General features: G+C 40.2%; 1 protein-coding gene across 4 annotated transcripts in view; it reads right to left on the minus strand.

Moving 5' to 3' along the window:
• Positions 1–16,385, minus strand: part of pard3aa (par-3 family cell polarity regulator alpha, a) — a 408,352-nt gene that overhangs the window by 150,412 nt on the left and 241,555 nt on the right. For all 4 annotated transcript variants that reach the window (XM_053493817.1, XM_053493816.1, XM_053493815.1 and 1 more), the window contains one exon: positions 5,585–5,771. In XM_053493817.1, the coding sequence (XP_053349792.1) occupies positions 5,585–5,771 (187 nt within the window). The remainder of the gene's footprint in view (positions 1–5,584; positions 5,772–16,385) is intronic.

A 16,385-nucleotide genomic window follows, 5' to 3' on the forward strand; every position in this document is an offset into this window, starting at 1 on the left:
TGACCAAACTTGTTCACCTAACAATTTCAAATGACTAACTTCAGCCGTTTTGGAGAGACGATTTTATATGTGCCCCCCAGAATGGTGTTATACATTTATAATTTAAAATTATTCAATTAAATTTTTCTTTTAAGTATTGATACTTTGGTGACAGTTGGGGTAAGCTTCTAGAGGCATATGACCAGTAAAAATTGTTGCTTAAATTGAAGCATTCAGTGTAAAATTAAGATTTTTCCCCCCCAACAAACCTGTAGTGTCCGTAACCATGTCAAATTCATGTAGCAATACCTCAACAATTTTGCACTGTAGAATAAACACATGTTTTCAGGTTTATGTCTTTTCACGTGAAATCTAAAATGGGCAAGTTTCAACTGAATGACGGTTAAGATCATTGGACGATTTAAATTTGAAATAAAGTTACAGACAGTACATATTTAAATTAAGTTACGGACACCACATAACATAAAAGGGCATGCTTTTGTATTTAGCAAATGTGTTTGTTTTTTTATCTGATAAAAATATAAATGTGTATGCATATTTAAAAAAATAAGGCATGGATAATTATGTAAAAATTGTGTTATATGATCCTATCTGAAAAATCACTTTGCTACTAGACGAGACACTTTTTAGCACCAATACCATGTTTTGGCCGAAAGGAAATATGTAGGGATCCAACTACCAGACTTACATCATTATGTTTTCCAATGATGTAATTAAACTTAACAAGAGGTTAAAAATACGAACAAAAGAAAAACTCTCAAAATAAGTTAACACTGGTGCACATTTCTGATTTGCAGTAAACTCTCTATGTGGAAGTTATTTGAACAACCTGGCAACACAGGTTCATGGGAAATAACGTGCGTCGATAATTTGAGCTCCTGATGGAAAGATGATTTCCAAAAATTTAGTGGGGATTACAATGAAATGCTGCTTAAAGCATGTTATTTGATTTGTAGATATAAATAAATAAATACATAAATACATAAAAAACATGCACATACTCAGACACACAGACACACACACACACACACACGGAAACACAAACAACTGCCTTAGGTCATTCTAAATTATTAATGCCTGTAAAGCAAAACATGCATGTCACATTCCTCCCTTATCCTTTTTCTCTTTTTTTCTCTCTCTCACTCTCGAACACACACACACACACACACACACACACACACACACACACACACATTGTTGATGAACCACTCATCTTCTGGTTACTTTATTTAAAGAAACAAAAATTTAACTTCTATAACTACAAGAAGCTCAACCCTGACTTCCACTGTACACCCTGTAAGACACTGTCTTTTAATACTCGTGTGTGTGGGTGGGTGTGTGGGTGTGTGCGTGCATGTGTAAAAGAGGACAGAGAGGAAGGTGACATGCAGGACAGGCGTTTTAGATATGAATAATTCAGACTAACCTAAGGCAATGCTGCCCCTCCAATGAGAAACTTGCGGTTGAGTATGTGTGGACACTGCCAGTATTGTAGAGCAATCCATAATTTTATAATTTAATGGATGCAAATATTCAATATTATACAAACAAGAAATAAAGGCAGTCATTTATAATCAGCGGCATGGGGGGACAGGGGAAACCGAATATGAAGTGAAACAATTGATCTGAGCTACTTGCTTTAAAAGCCTGCCCACACACACACACAGACACACACACACACACACACACACACACATATACATACTGTGCAGACACGCACCAATCTTAAACAACTTTAAGCCTAAGACCTCACGGTAGGCCATCTCTCTCAGCTCAATGCCTGCCATGTCTGAGGCAAAATATAAATGAGGGCGGGAAAGTCTTTATCATTAAAGAGTGTAGAAATAGTTAAAAGGTTAAAGCTAAAACTAAGCTGATCAGCTTTAATGTAATCAATGATGTTATTATTATTATTATTATTATTATTATTTTAGGTTGAACATACATGACTGTCTGTCATTCTGTACAGCAGAACTCTGTCCAACTCATTAGTACAAAAAAATTACATTTTGTAAGGTTGAGTATCTTACGCCTTGTTTACGCCTTGTTTACGCCTTGTTTACTCCAAGTTGTACTTTTTTTTGTCATCAGCCAAATACACTCCCTGTTCTGTAATCGGAGAATACAAAAAAAGGAGTGAAGTTTTGCCCTAAAACGACTCCAATGAGTTAAAATTCACTTATACCACTTCAGTACAGTACACCTAATCCCAGCGTAAAATGTTCGGTTTAGCTTTTCATTATAATTAATATCGATTGGTGCAGGTGTTTGTTTACGTTGAGCGAGTAGCTTATTAGTAACTTATTTTAAAATAGATTATTAAATCCAGCACTTAACCGCTCACAACATCGCTTTTACTCAGGCAGATACCCAAGTACAGCAAAAGTTCCATTAAATTCTGTTCAGTGGTCGATTTAAGACACGCCCACAGTTTGACATGCGCGATACGCTGCCAAAACGTTCGGTTTAAAATCTGGCACAAAACTTCCCCTAACATCACTTCTACTCAACATCATGATTTCCTTTCTGGTGCAAGTGTAACTTCAGGCAAGCAAAGATTTGTAATAAATTTTGACTTTGTTAAGTCTTGGTTAACGGGAACCAAGTATCATGTATCACGCATGCGCTTCTTGTTTGCAATTCAATTTTTTTTATTTTTTTTTTGTATAGCGCTTTTAGCAATTGTCATTGCCGCAAAGCAGCTTTACACAATCAAAAGAATTATTTAAGTTTGTATGAAATGTGAATGTGTATGAATCAAAATGGTCAGTTTGTCCCTGGTGAGCAAGCCGAGGGCGACAGTGGCAAGGAAAAACTCCCTGAGATGGTAATAGGAAGAAACCTTGAGAGGAACCAGACTCAACAGACTCAATACAGTGTGTTAGGTGGCAGGCAGTTCAGCTATAACAGTTGATGTTAATTAAGGTTAATATGGAGTCCAGGTAGTTATTGAAGACTCAGGTAGACTTGTAGGAAGTTCCAGTCCTGAACTATCGAACTGTCAAGTCTCCAGAGAAACAGTTGCCAACACCAGTTGAGGCCAGAACCATCTTCTTGTTTTCACACAATCACTGAGCCAATTTTTTTTCTCTCTCTTGCGCTGCGGAATTGTGGGTAATCATCTCCCCTGCTGGGTCTTAGTGCGCATCTCTTACTGGTATAATCAACATCCGTGCACGCGTGTACTGTTTACTATAACACTGTGACCACGTGAACATATTTGTAAAACATATTTTATTTCGTGTTTGTATGCTTGTGTGTACAGCGCGCATGTACTGTTAATTATAACGTGTGTGTGCGCGCGTGTAAAGCAAAAGAAAGTCTCATTAGAGAGGTTAAAGATCCCTTTTCTCTCTCTCCCTCTCCGTTTCAGCCTGTCGTTATGCGCGCAATTTAAAACGAGCCTGCTTCCGGAACGAATTATGCTCGTAATCCAAGGTTCCACTGTATTTTATTTATTTAGATTTAGCCCTGGCCCTAGGTTCTCATTCTCCAACTTATTCCAAAACATGTGTTTGCATTTCTGTAAAAAAAAAAAAAAAATTTCACCAAAGAAATAAGAGACTTTAAGGTAGCAAGTATCCCTTGCAGGTGCTTCCCACACACTGCTCCAATAATATTTGACACAGCAGATATAAAAATAAAGATTTACCCAAGTGTGGGTTCGGTCACCTCGTGTTCTGGGAACATTTGGAAACCTTTGGCCTGGACTTCCTCCAGTGCACTTATATTTACTGCAGAATAAATGAACAACTACATTGTACTCTCTGCCTTCTTTAGTAGTGCATTGCTGACCACATGAGCTTTCAATAATGCTGCGGTGGCATCAAAAGCGGTTTCTCTGAATAATATATTAGAAATTATTGCAGTCCAGATGTAAGCCTGGGGCTGTAGTGATAAAAAATAAAAAAATGGCTCTAATTGACAAATCGTCACTGCATGAGTCAAAAAAAAAAAAAAAAAAAAAAAAAAAACTGTGCAGGTTGTGGTACGGTCAATCCTGAGGACTTTTATGATTTTATGCTGTTGTAGGTTTTACAGAAATATAGGCCAGAAAAGCTGCACACTCACCCGCTCTGGGTATTACATCAGCGGAATCTACAACCTTCATCCCCTGTTGGTTTATTACTTTCATCCATATAATAACTATGTTCTTTGTTCATTATATCAAATAGTTAAACTCTGTAGCTACATAAACTCAGTGCAGTTCATTTGTTGCTTTCCCTTCCTGACAGTTAAAAGAAAACCACCATGGAGCAAATATTATTTGGGAGATATTTCATTCTCAGCACAGCACTGAGACTTAAATGACACTCTGTAAAGCTGCAGCATGGCAACGTCGATTATTAAAACCATTACACAAACACATCTGAATTCATAAACTGTAGAGTGAAACACTGATGCTCAGCAAAAGTGACAGATTTACACTATTTTATATAGTCCACCAAAAACATGGTGTGATTTATACACCAGGGGGTTGTTTTCTCATGCTATAATCGTTTCATCATCCGACTATTATCCTGGAGCCCGTCCCAGGGAGATCAGGGTACAAGGCAGGGTACACCCTGGATACGGTGCCAAGTAACAGCAGTGTATAAGCACAGGCGCATATATAGACACACAACCTAATTATAACCTATGGGCTTTTCTGGAAATGCCAATCAGCCTATCCCACAGGGCTTTGAACTCTGAAAAGCAACCCTGAGGAAACCCAGCAAGCATGGGGAGAACATGAAAACCCCAAGCACACAGACCTGAGGCAATATTTAAACCACCAACGCTAAAGAGTTTATGATGTCAGTGCCAATCGAGTGACTTATCTTTTTAGGTGATTTATCAATTTATTATCAAAGAGTGGTGCCAAGGCAGGGGACACACACCACAGACCGGTAATGGCAGCTATGTGGAACATAACCAAAAAGTTCATGACCACAGAATGGTCTCAGGACGTGCATGCTTTCCAATCATTTCATGTCACAGAACGTTAAAGATTTTTTATAATATAGACAATATATGGAACCTACAAGCGCAAAAACTACAGTTGAAACCAAACGGCCTCAGCCAAAAACATTTTAACTAGGTTTTTTAAAAAATTTTATTATTAACAGTTGCTGACATTTAATCCTAGTAAACATTCCCCCACTACTTTATATAAAAAATAAGCCAGAATAATAGTAGAAATAAAGATTTATTTCAGCTTTTATTTCTTTCATCACATTCCCAGGGAATTGGAAGTTTACATAAACTTAGAGACTATTTGGTAATATTGTCTTTACCTTGTTTAATTTGGGTCAAACATTTCAGCAGCCTTCCTCAAGCTTTTAATAACAATTTTTAGAAAATGTAGGCCGTTCCTTCTTACAGAACTGGTCTAAGAGAGTCAGGCTTGTAAGCTTTGCTTTGGTGCACACTTTTCCAGTTCTGCCCACACATTTTCTATTGGATCGAGGTCAGGGCCACTGCAATACTTCGACTTTATTGTCCTTAACCCATTGTGCCACAGCTTTGGAAGTAGGAGAAAGGACGCAGACTCTTGGTCTGCTTCCACAATAATTACGTTGAGTTTACTGGGATATAATCTTACCTCTCATCTTGATTGGGAGCATCTTTGCCCCAGGAGGCAGGCGGCTCGATCACGAAGCCCATGTCATCGTGGGAGCTGGAAGACGATTGGTCAGACAGGAGAGGAGGAAGAACGGGCGGCCTATCGTCTTCAATGATGACGGTGTCATCCTGTGGCATGTTCACAGTAGGAGAGAGCTGGTAGTTACCTGAGGAGAGAGCAGCACAGGAAGTGTGTAAACATGTACGCTGGAACAGTAAAGAAGTGTCCGAAAGAAGATCAGAATGATGGTGAAAATGAAAGATTTTAGACGTTGGTCCAGTGACAGGTCCAGGAGAAACAGCAGCGACATTACGACTGTAGGGACAGGTACCCTTGTACAATCTTATTTCTGCCCTGCAGGGAAATTTTTTTTAAGCGTGTTACATGTACAGTAGCAATCACAATTACAAAGTTGGTTAAAATCTCCACGTTTCCTCAAAGCCAGTGCAAATGCGTTTGTTTTCATTATCAGAGTTTATTTACCTGGTTAGGAGTAATTACATATAATTGCTACTAGAAGGAGGGAAAAGATATTTACTCTGGCTTTATCTAAACGCGATAGAACTCCTACTTCAACTTCACAATGTCTCCAAGAGTGACGAATTTTCTTTAATAAAAATGAATTAGCGTTAATACTCTGCAACACCGAATAGAAAGGGCAGAGTTAAAAAGACATCTCATGGGGTATGAACTCTTAAGAAGCACTTGCGGAAAAGACAGTAAGTAACCAAAGAGTCCTTTCTCTGTCAACTATAATAAGACAAAAGTAAATCTCAGAGTGGTAAATAGTTGTTGAAAGGTCAGGGTCTTCAGAGGCTTCATTTCACATCTCAGTGCCTTCAATTTATGACTATTTTCCTTAATAAGCCATGCAAATCTGCTCCTCGATTGGCTTCAGGCACAAGGGACAGCGGGGCTGCAGGAGCCGACCTTCGTGTCATTACCGCCTACTTTTGGAGTGAAATTGCAAAGTAAACAAGTTTCAAATTAGGTTTCGGAGAAGGAATTCAGAACACAGGTTATAGCTACAGCCGAAAAAAAGTGTTGATTATTAAACTGTCAAAGGTGAAAATCGTTTTTAAAAAAATGATATCAAAAAAGCCAAATGTCCCTCGGATAGTGACTTCAAAAGTGTCCACAGTGCTAATGAGAAAGTCCATGCAGGACATGAAAAAAGTCTGGTGTAGACAAACTGTATATAATAATAAGAGGAAGCAACTACTGTATAGATTTCTTTTTTTTTTTTTTACTGAACTGACATTTTTTGTAAAATCGCAGGTCAAATTTCACCTAGATGATGTTGGCAATGTAACCACAACTTAACTTAAAGGTGCCTCTTTCAAATCCAAGATCATTTCCTGATCGCTGCTTTAGCTAAAACGGGTGAAAAAGTATAATTTCCAAGTGGCTCCTGTTGTTTCACGACAACTAAACTATACGTCGACATCCCTGTAGCTTCCTTAAGAACCTTGAAGGGTTTTCCCACAAGACCAACTGAACTGTTCAGGCTTATTCAATTTTGAATAATATTGTATTCTATTAAAGACACAAACGTCAATCTGATCATTCAACAGCTGCCGAACAACAATCTTGCTGAACTGTACACACATAACTTTTTTTTAAGATGTGCAAAGTGTTTCTACATGCTGCAAAGTGTTTATTATAATTAGTTACAAGAATTCAGTCGTATCTGTGATTGGCTAGAGGCTTTACTACATATGAAATGGCGAACCAATCGGTGCTCCTTCCTCAGCCAGACATCAAGTGGATGAAAGTAAAGCATTTAAGGAGAGAGTTTGTAATCATGGAGTTCATTAATCAGGAATGGTAGGTCAACTTCCCTCTTGGAAACTCTTCACGTTTGATAATGTTACCCGCGCATGGGGCAAACATGCACAAGTAGAATATATTATTCAGACGATCAGATCCAGTGTTCACATGGCTGATATTTAACTAATGAGCTGATTAGAAAAGTTTTACACCAACACTCTCATTACAATCGGGCCGGATTGGGTCAGAGTGTTCTGATTGAGGCGTTTACATGATGCATTTTTAATCCGATTGGGCTATTATGCCCATAATTAGCGGAATATTAGGGCCAAAAACTTTATTAATTGAAATATGCACACAAACACATCTGGCCGATTAACAACAAAGAAAAACCACACAATGTTCAGAAAAAAAAACACGGTAGAATAACGACTGTTTGATTTATTATTAAAAACATCTTTCTGGATGTTATTTCTGTGTATTTCACCCGGCCGGAACACGTCCCTCTCTGTGCACAGGGTTTACAAACCCAATGCATGTACGCAAGACTCAAAAAAATAAAGATAATAATTCAAAGCGTGATAATATCTAATCATGCTGTTCGACTCCACCAGATGCTTATCACCTCATTCCTTCTACCTTTGTCCCCACTGCCTCTCCTGCTGACATTGTCGTCTGTGCAGCAAAGATGCAAAGCTGTCAATCTTCCATGCTGCTTACTGAACAACAAAAGAAGATCCAGAGATCCAGTCGCACCACTCGCCTTGCCGAACTTCTAACAGGGCGAACGGTAATTCGATAACGCTCATCTCTTCCGGGACCTGAGAAGCGCTCGGCTCTGATCAGCGAAAGTTCGTTAACTTTAACTGAGCCTAATGAGATTGGCAGAGGAATTAACAGCGCCGCGATTAGCATTCAGCTGCTCCAGACGTTCATTAATAAATCATTAAAGCTACTCGCAAGACAAACAAGGTGAATTTCCAGACCGTTTTATAGTGACAGGCAGAGAGACTCGCAGGTCTGACTTAAGATACTATGTTAAAAGACTACTACTGCATGCAAGCCACCGCAGGCCAATTTCGAGCACGCTGAGCGCATAAACTTTACACAGCTTATGCTTCAGGGTCTAATTAGAGCCAGGAAAGTAGTAGCACACTTTCCTTTGATTTTGATCAATTAAGCTTGACACGACTAGAAGGAATGTGGATAGTAGCGGAATCTGTTTTGTACATATATGTTAATGTGAAGACTTTTTCACGACTCGAGGCGCTACTGATGAGCTAGCCGAAAGCAGTCTTTGGGAAGTTACCTCGCAATTATTATTAACTTGCCGAGATACAAGCTAATCATGAATTCAAGTAGGTCAGCTAAATCCAAACTACAATTTTGACACAGTAGCTAGCTAGACTACAAGCAACGAGGCTGCTTTTTCTCCAACCAGGTTGCCATTCTTGCCACCTTGCCAGTACCTGCACCAGGGTCATGGCGAACTTGCGCTCTGACCCCAGCTACGATGAGATATGTGATGAAGAAAGAATTTTACTGTGCAGTAAGGTGTTCGTGACAAATGAAGGCTTAACTTAAACCAGACCTTCCTTTCAACGTACCCATTAAACTTTAAGCGCAAAATTATTAAACACAAAAAGAAAATCACTAAATTTTCAATCTACAGTAAAAATATGTGATCTTGAGATCATTTTTGTCACTAAAAGACTAGAATGCATCCTGTGTATATGTATTACAATGCCATTTTGATCCACACAGGTCACACCACCCAAGTGCCTTGCATACCGATTGGTTTTTAACTTGGTTTCAAAGGGACACAAGAATTTGCATATGCTGAATAGTTTGATTAGCGCTGCTGCCTCGCATCTCCAGGTATTGGGGTTTGAATGTCACCTCTGGTCTGAGTGAGTGAAGTTTCCCTGTGCTTTGTGGGGTTTTCTCCAGATACTCAGAATATCATACAGTCCAAAGACATGCCTTGTGGGGTTTCCAAATTGGCAACAGAGTATGATTGTGTGCGGGGGTAGCTCAGTGGTTAAGGCATTGGACTACGGTTCGGAAGATCCCAGGTTCAAACCGCACAACCACCAAGTTGCCACTGTTGGGCCCTTGAGCAAGACCCTTAACCCTCAACTGCTCAGATGTATAGTGAGATAAAAATGTAAGTCGCTCTGGATAAGAGCGTCTGCCAAATGCCTAAATGTAAATGTGTGCGCGTGTGTGCCCTGCGATGAAGGTCCAGCTGCTGCCTTGTACCTTGAGCTCCTCAGGGTACACTAACTTCATTGGATGAACCTCAGACTCATCTCTCACCCTGTAACAGTCATGGTCATCTACAATATGTTCATGCATGTGTGTTCACATCAACAACTGTGCATCACAGCTACATAGAATGAGTACTTCTGGAGATGAAAGCAAGAATATCAATCTTCTTTCGCCGTATTTATCAGTGCTGTCTTCAGTGGATCAAAGTCTCCTTGCTGTAATGATGCAGACGTGGCAAGAAGCATGCCCTTGAACGTTCCTCATGCTAATCAATACACACACTAGCATGTGTGTCCACAAAACCGTCTGTTTGTAAACCTGTCTACGATTTCACAGAGGACTGAAGGTTTCTAAAGCAAAACAACGTCTAGACGAATATGAACAGTGCAAAATGTTACAATATGCAGGAATGCATGTTAGCGCATGCACAATGCAACCTTATATGGCTTTATTTCTGATCACAGTCATGTTCTCGCACTTCAACCTGCTGACTCGAGAGCACGGCTCCCTAAACACGGACGGCTCAGCGGCATTCCACTTAATATAAGAGAACAGGTGTAGCTGGAGGTACCCCAGTGCCATTGAAGGGAATAATTGATTTAAAAAATGTAAAAAGAAAAAAAATTTAATTCTTCAGAGTCCACGAGTCTATAATATGCGCTAATTAGTGCTCTCATGAGAATGCAGACTCGTCTTCATGGATTTAGTGAATAACCGAACCCATCTGACGGAAGCATGATGAGACTGCACTGACTACAGTGATTAATAAATGCAGATGTGGCGCCGATGGTGATGCAGCTGGACCGCTCAGTGAAGGAAGAGCTCTCTCTCTCTCTTTCAGAACATTAGAGACTGACAGCTCGCTCTGACACATCCTCTGCACCTTGTCTAGGTCCATTAGCCCGGCAGGTTGCTAGAGCAGAAAGGGCACGAGGAATGGATGAAGTGGAGTAGTGGGAGGATGAATATCTTACTCTCTGGCCATTAAAACTGGCTGCGGAGGACAGACGGAGAGCTCAGAGATTGTGTGGGATTATTTGGATCCTACTGCAGTATCGCAGAACTGCTTTAGGGTGAGATAGTACAGAAATGCAGAAGCAATTTCTACCGAACTGCTGGGAGTGATGGAGCTGTTTGTGTTTGTAAGTGATGTTATTTTAGACTCATTTCTCCTCACCATGTGCAGATGGCCCAGTGCTCTACCGCTGCTTCCTGTCACGCTGTAATCAAACGACCCCTCATGCAGTCCACCAGCAACAACAAACACACTCCTGGTGTTTTCACACCGACTCGGGCGCCATGATGTTACGGAAACTGTCCAGAATCCAGCCGACTGCGGCTGACGCCATCGTCCATACTAGCATGCAGATAAATTAGCAACAGAGAGACCTTTCCTTCATGCCTTTATCACAATGTCAAGGTCTACCAAAGGTAAAAAAAAAAACACATTTGACACTGAGGTGTGTTGGCTCACGAATGCCAGTTCAACATGAAAGTGTTACACATTTGACTTAATTTTTTAAGTTTATGGTGCGAGGGTTTTTTTGCCAAACGTCACTCAAACGTAGAAGACATTTATTTGGGTAGGTACCTGATCACTGATCATGAGCGTAAACAAGATTTTGTGCGTTTTTACACTAAAACGTCAGCACTCTGAACCTACTGTATAAAGAGCATCTTGGACGAATAGCCGATGTTGTTGGCTTACTGATGGCTTTTGACCTTGCTGTACTTACTGTAGGTATGCGCTGAATACAAAAACACTTAACATTTCTCAATGTATCAGAACTGATGATGTTACCTGCACAGAAGATTTCCTCCCTTTAGTGCAGAGATTGTTCTGGGACGATTCCGATAGACCTCAGATAATTCTAATGAAAAAAGTCGAGTGGTGTTCTAACGTCTGGTTTTATTCCATCTGCTATTTTTTTTACTTTATTCCAAAGCTATCACGGGTCCCCAAAAAAAAAAAAAAAAAAAAAGTAAAAATGTCCATGGATCAATATTTCTGGGCCGATCCTGTATATTAAATCCAACATTTTGCTTAACAGTAAAACTCAATAGGGAGCTATTAATTGCCCCCCGTGCGACTGATGTGTCTCGCCAAACTACAGTACACGAGAAAACTGTTAAATCCTAACAACCGCAGTGTCAAATGCTGATATAAACCAATTTGCGGTGAGCTTGAATCTCTGAATCCTACGTTGAGGGGGTCACACCATTAGCGCTCCAGTTTTCAGAGGAGATTTGCCACAAGTTTCCACAAGAGCCTTCAACGAGCAGTGAGCGCACGGGTCTGAGATCATTAGCTAACTCATTCTGTCATGGATGTAAGCCTTGTCTGTTTAGTTAACAATCATGGGCAAGACATGCTGCTGAGAGCACAAACCCATTTAGTGTATGAATCATTTCAGGGATGGACCGTTTCAACCGACCTACACAGCAACGATCTGGATCGCATTAACCAACCTACAGGCTGTAGGCCTTGGACAAAAATCCCTTCATTGACAAGCTAAATGATCCAGGAGTGTGTTGTTGAAGAAGGAAAAAAAGAAGAGGGGAAAAAAAAAAAAAAAAACACGTGGCATTAATCAGAGGTTCCCATGGACTGGCAATCAGCATGCACAAGTTTGCATATCTAGACTGCTTCAGAAATGTCCCATAATGACTTCATGTGGTTGGGAAAATAGAAGGAGCCAAGGACTTATGGGTAAAATAGCGCAATATAATACAAAATTATTATTGCTCAAGGGAAATCAGCATGATTTCTACACAAAGAAGAAAGGCACAGACATAGAACTCTAAAGCATGACCTCATTCCTGCGTTTTTTTTTTTTTTTTTTTCAGCAATTCTAGTGTTGTGTGTGTGACATTCAAACTACATTAAATCTGACTTTTAAACCGTCTCACTGTGTCGGCGTGAGCTTAGCATCAATGACACAGATTTGCATTTCAGACAGAAACCAATACTTAGAAGTATCATTCAGAGCATTCTACAGTTACACTGATGGGCAAAAGTATTTAGACGGCATGTGCTGTCGACAGGTGATGTCACTAATAAGTTCAAGCCTATCTAACTGAAGAGTCCATCTCTGCACCAAAAATGGCTCAAACTAAGGAATTTTTCTATACATGATCTTCAGGAAGCGATCAAGCGGGCATGGATTGAACTAGCAGGTTCAGAAGAATTAAGACCTTAATTCAATACAATCCAGTTTTATTTATAATGGTCATTGTCGCAGTGCAGATTTACAGCATCGAGTTTAAGGAAATATGTACAAGTCATAATGATCAGGTTGTCTCCGATGAGCAAGCCGAGGACGACGGTGGCAAAGGAAAAACTCCTTGACATGATGATAGGAAGAAACCTTGAGAGGAACCAGACTCTACAGGGAACCCATCCTCATTTAAATGATAACGGATAACAGGGATTGATCTCCAGTCTGTGTGTCATGCAGCTGGAAATCCAATGTAACCGGCAATGTCTAAGTTAATAGAATCCACTTTCATTATTTAAGGCAACTGTTTGGGGGAATTTCAGTCCTGAACTATTGAGCGACTGCAGTCACAAGTCATACTAAATATTAATAGCTGTGTAGCAATTCCATTGCATAACATAACATAAATTATTCTTATCAACCTGATTGTCAATAATAAAAGAAAAATAAGAATGTCATTGAATAAAAACATTGAATTTCACCTTTGGCCATCACTGTATACAGATTTAACATTCTATCAATGTGACATCACACTGACGTTATTTAGGTCCAAACAGAAATAAAAAAACATGGACTGGATTGTCTGCAAAACATGTTAGTGGTAGTTACTGGTTATGTTTTTGCCACACTAAAGGCAAGAAACGTACTGACGTATACAAATCACTGACACCCGAGAACCCTTCCATTACCACTAAATGAACCTCTCTTTGCAAAAACAATCTTTTCTTTATTAAATATCAGCACATTTTGGCTTGCGATTATGCAAAGTGTTCACATTACAAGTCCCTGTAAATGATCGGTTACTATGGAAACCACAGCATATTAAAGAGCGTACACTGATGCGAGCACGCAATCTAAATTACAGCCGGTACAGCCATCAGTGCTGCTGTTATAGAAAACTAATCAACACCTTCCCACCAGCCAGAATCAAGACCTCAACAGCCCCGTGCCATAAATTCTTCTATCAAAGAACGAAACAAGGACCCGGCCTCAGCCTTGGTGATGACGCTAAGTAAAATATGATGAGTCTCTGGAAACCTCTGTTAAGATTGTGAACGGCGGCTGGTTAAATCATCCTGTGCCTCTTACATCTGATGGCTTAATGATACAATTTACATCAGAATTCAATCAGAGAAGTTATATATAGACCTAAATGGGCAATTTAAAAGTGATTTCCTGTGCTCACGACTTTATTATTCCATGGTTGGGTTGACATTTGAATGGAGATAGCCTGATTACTCCGATTCTTCTTGATCTCGTAGATTAAGCACACATTTATCTTATTTAAAACTCATTTTTCTGAACAATGTTTCTTTGAGCTCGTGGAACACTTACGCAGCTAGAAATAATCACGCTTCTTTTAAAGATCAGAGACGATGCATGTTCTTCAAACATCCCTTAAATGTTCGACATTTTGAGGTTTGAATTTTTCCTGGTATGACACAAGAGCGTAATTAGCGTACATTATAAAAAACCAAAATGAAACAAAACAAAAAAAAAAGATAAATTCACTCAAGTGTTGTTCTTTATGAATATTTTCTAGATATTTGTCTATTAAGTGACAGACGGATAGTCACAGAGAAGGGACTGTCTTCATCATGCATGCATAGATTTCACATCATTTTAATACAAAATATGACACTTACGTACTGTAAATTCAGACACATAGAACAATATCACAGGCTGAACTCCATCCACTCGTCTTTTCAATCCTCAGAGTAAATCCCGGCCAAGAACTAGCGAGTGAAAGTTTCATATGCTGTAGTTCCTACCACGTTCCACCTGCACTCCCCTTCAACTTGTAACCGAAGAGCACGCCTAGAAGCGATCGACGGGGTCATGGATTTGAGACCCAGTGTGACATCTTGTTCTTTTCAATTAAGTGCTGAGACGTAAGCACAGCCTGTGATCTGACTGCACTGTGGAGCGCGGGGCCACGGGAGAGCATCCGGATGTCTCTGCTTCTGTTTCAAACATGTTTAACAATTTACCTTCCACACGCGAGGCTAGAAGACAGGAGGTCTCCGCTGCTGCCTTGTGTCAGGTCTAGCTTTTGTTGTTGCTAGAGAGCTGATTCACTGAATGTAGTAGAGGTAAGACTTTGTGTGTGTACTTATGTGATGTTGAAAGAGAAGGAGAGAGAGAGCAAACTTCATACTTTCACACTATCCCAGACACCAGCTCATCCTTCTGACAGTCGTCCAACACCTCGGCCCATCAATCTGACCATGGCCAATCAATGAGATGGCATGCTGGAGCTAGATTAACTGCCCCACTCCTCCATCACTCTACACCACTCACCTGGCTGACTGCATGCTTTATTCCCTGTCTTTTTTTTTTTCTTCCCAAACAGCACAGAGATAGAAAATCAGGATCAATAATGAGCCGAATCTCATCCTCCGACATCGCTAACTCTCTCCCTCTCCGACACCTTTCGTGCGCCATCACTGATGCCATCAGATGACACTTTACAGTATACAAGCCATAATGCCTCGGTATTACCCGTATCTCTTATAACGCCATCAAATGTCACCGATCTCTATCCTCTGGGGCCGATCCCGTTCTTATTCTTTACTCTGTGATACATGCCAGACTCAATGACACAAGACTGTACCATCCCGGCAGTTCGTACACATGTTTATTGGAAATCGTTTCCTGCGACGTAGAAAATTCAGCCGTTATAGCTTATAAAGCACTTAGAGCTCGAAGCGGCAATTTTCGCGCCACCCAACCCCGTGGCTAACAATACCGCTCCATTTTCTCCTTTTTCTTCCTTATGCTCTTCTCAATAACCCTGAATATTGTGAAACAAAGCTGAACTTGAACAGGCATCCACCATCCATCAACCATTACAGCACTGTTAACGCATCTACCTGCTCTCTTTCAAGCAGCAGATTGCAGTAGTCGGGCACAATAACTTTTTTTTTCTTCATCTAATAGCGACAATTGTTTTTTTTTCCCTTCTTCTTCTCTGTTTCAGACTATTTCAGTCACTAAATCAAAAGCTCTGAAGGCCACTGCACATTTATTCCTTATTTCCAAAGAAAGCGTTCCATGAGAATGAAGTTAGAGAGGTTTTTTTTTTTCTTCCTTGCATTAAGATCAACGAGCATGTGAAAGGCTGCATTTGCAATGTAGCTCAGACCTGTATACATGTTTATGAATGAGTGACAGACGACACGCTCTTCTAAAACACCAGGGGAAAAACTCAACACACACAGTCGTTCGTCTTGTCCCCTTTCCTCTGACGCACCGCCACATTCGGTGCGCCGGCCTTAAATCTCAGCGTAGCCTGCTATTCTGGGAAATGTGATGTCATACGGCCTCAAGATAGATAAATAAATAAATAAATAAATGCAGATCCTCCATTGAAAAAGTGACGATCTGTCACGCCTGTCAATACTGACTGCTCCCATCTTCCCCACCTTAAACTTCCAGCAACTTTTCTGAACAGCTCATTTGTCCCGTGTCGTCTGCAGCTGAGGCTGAGAGCTTGAACACTTCAAATCCAAGTATGGTTA

The sequence above is a fragment of the Clarias gariepinus genome, chromosome 4, assembly GCF_024256425.1.
Source record: "Clarias gariepinus isolate MV-2021 ecotype Netherlands chromosome 4, CGAR_prim_01v2, whole genome shotgun sequence".
In the NCBI taxonomy this organism is placed as follows: Eukaryota; Metazoa; Chordata; class Actinopteri; order Siluriformes; family Clariidae; genus Clarias; species Clarias gariepinus.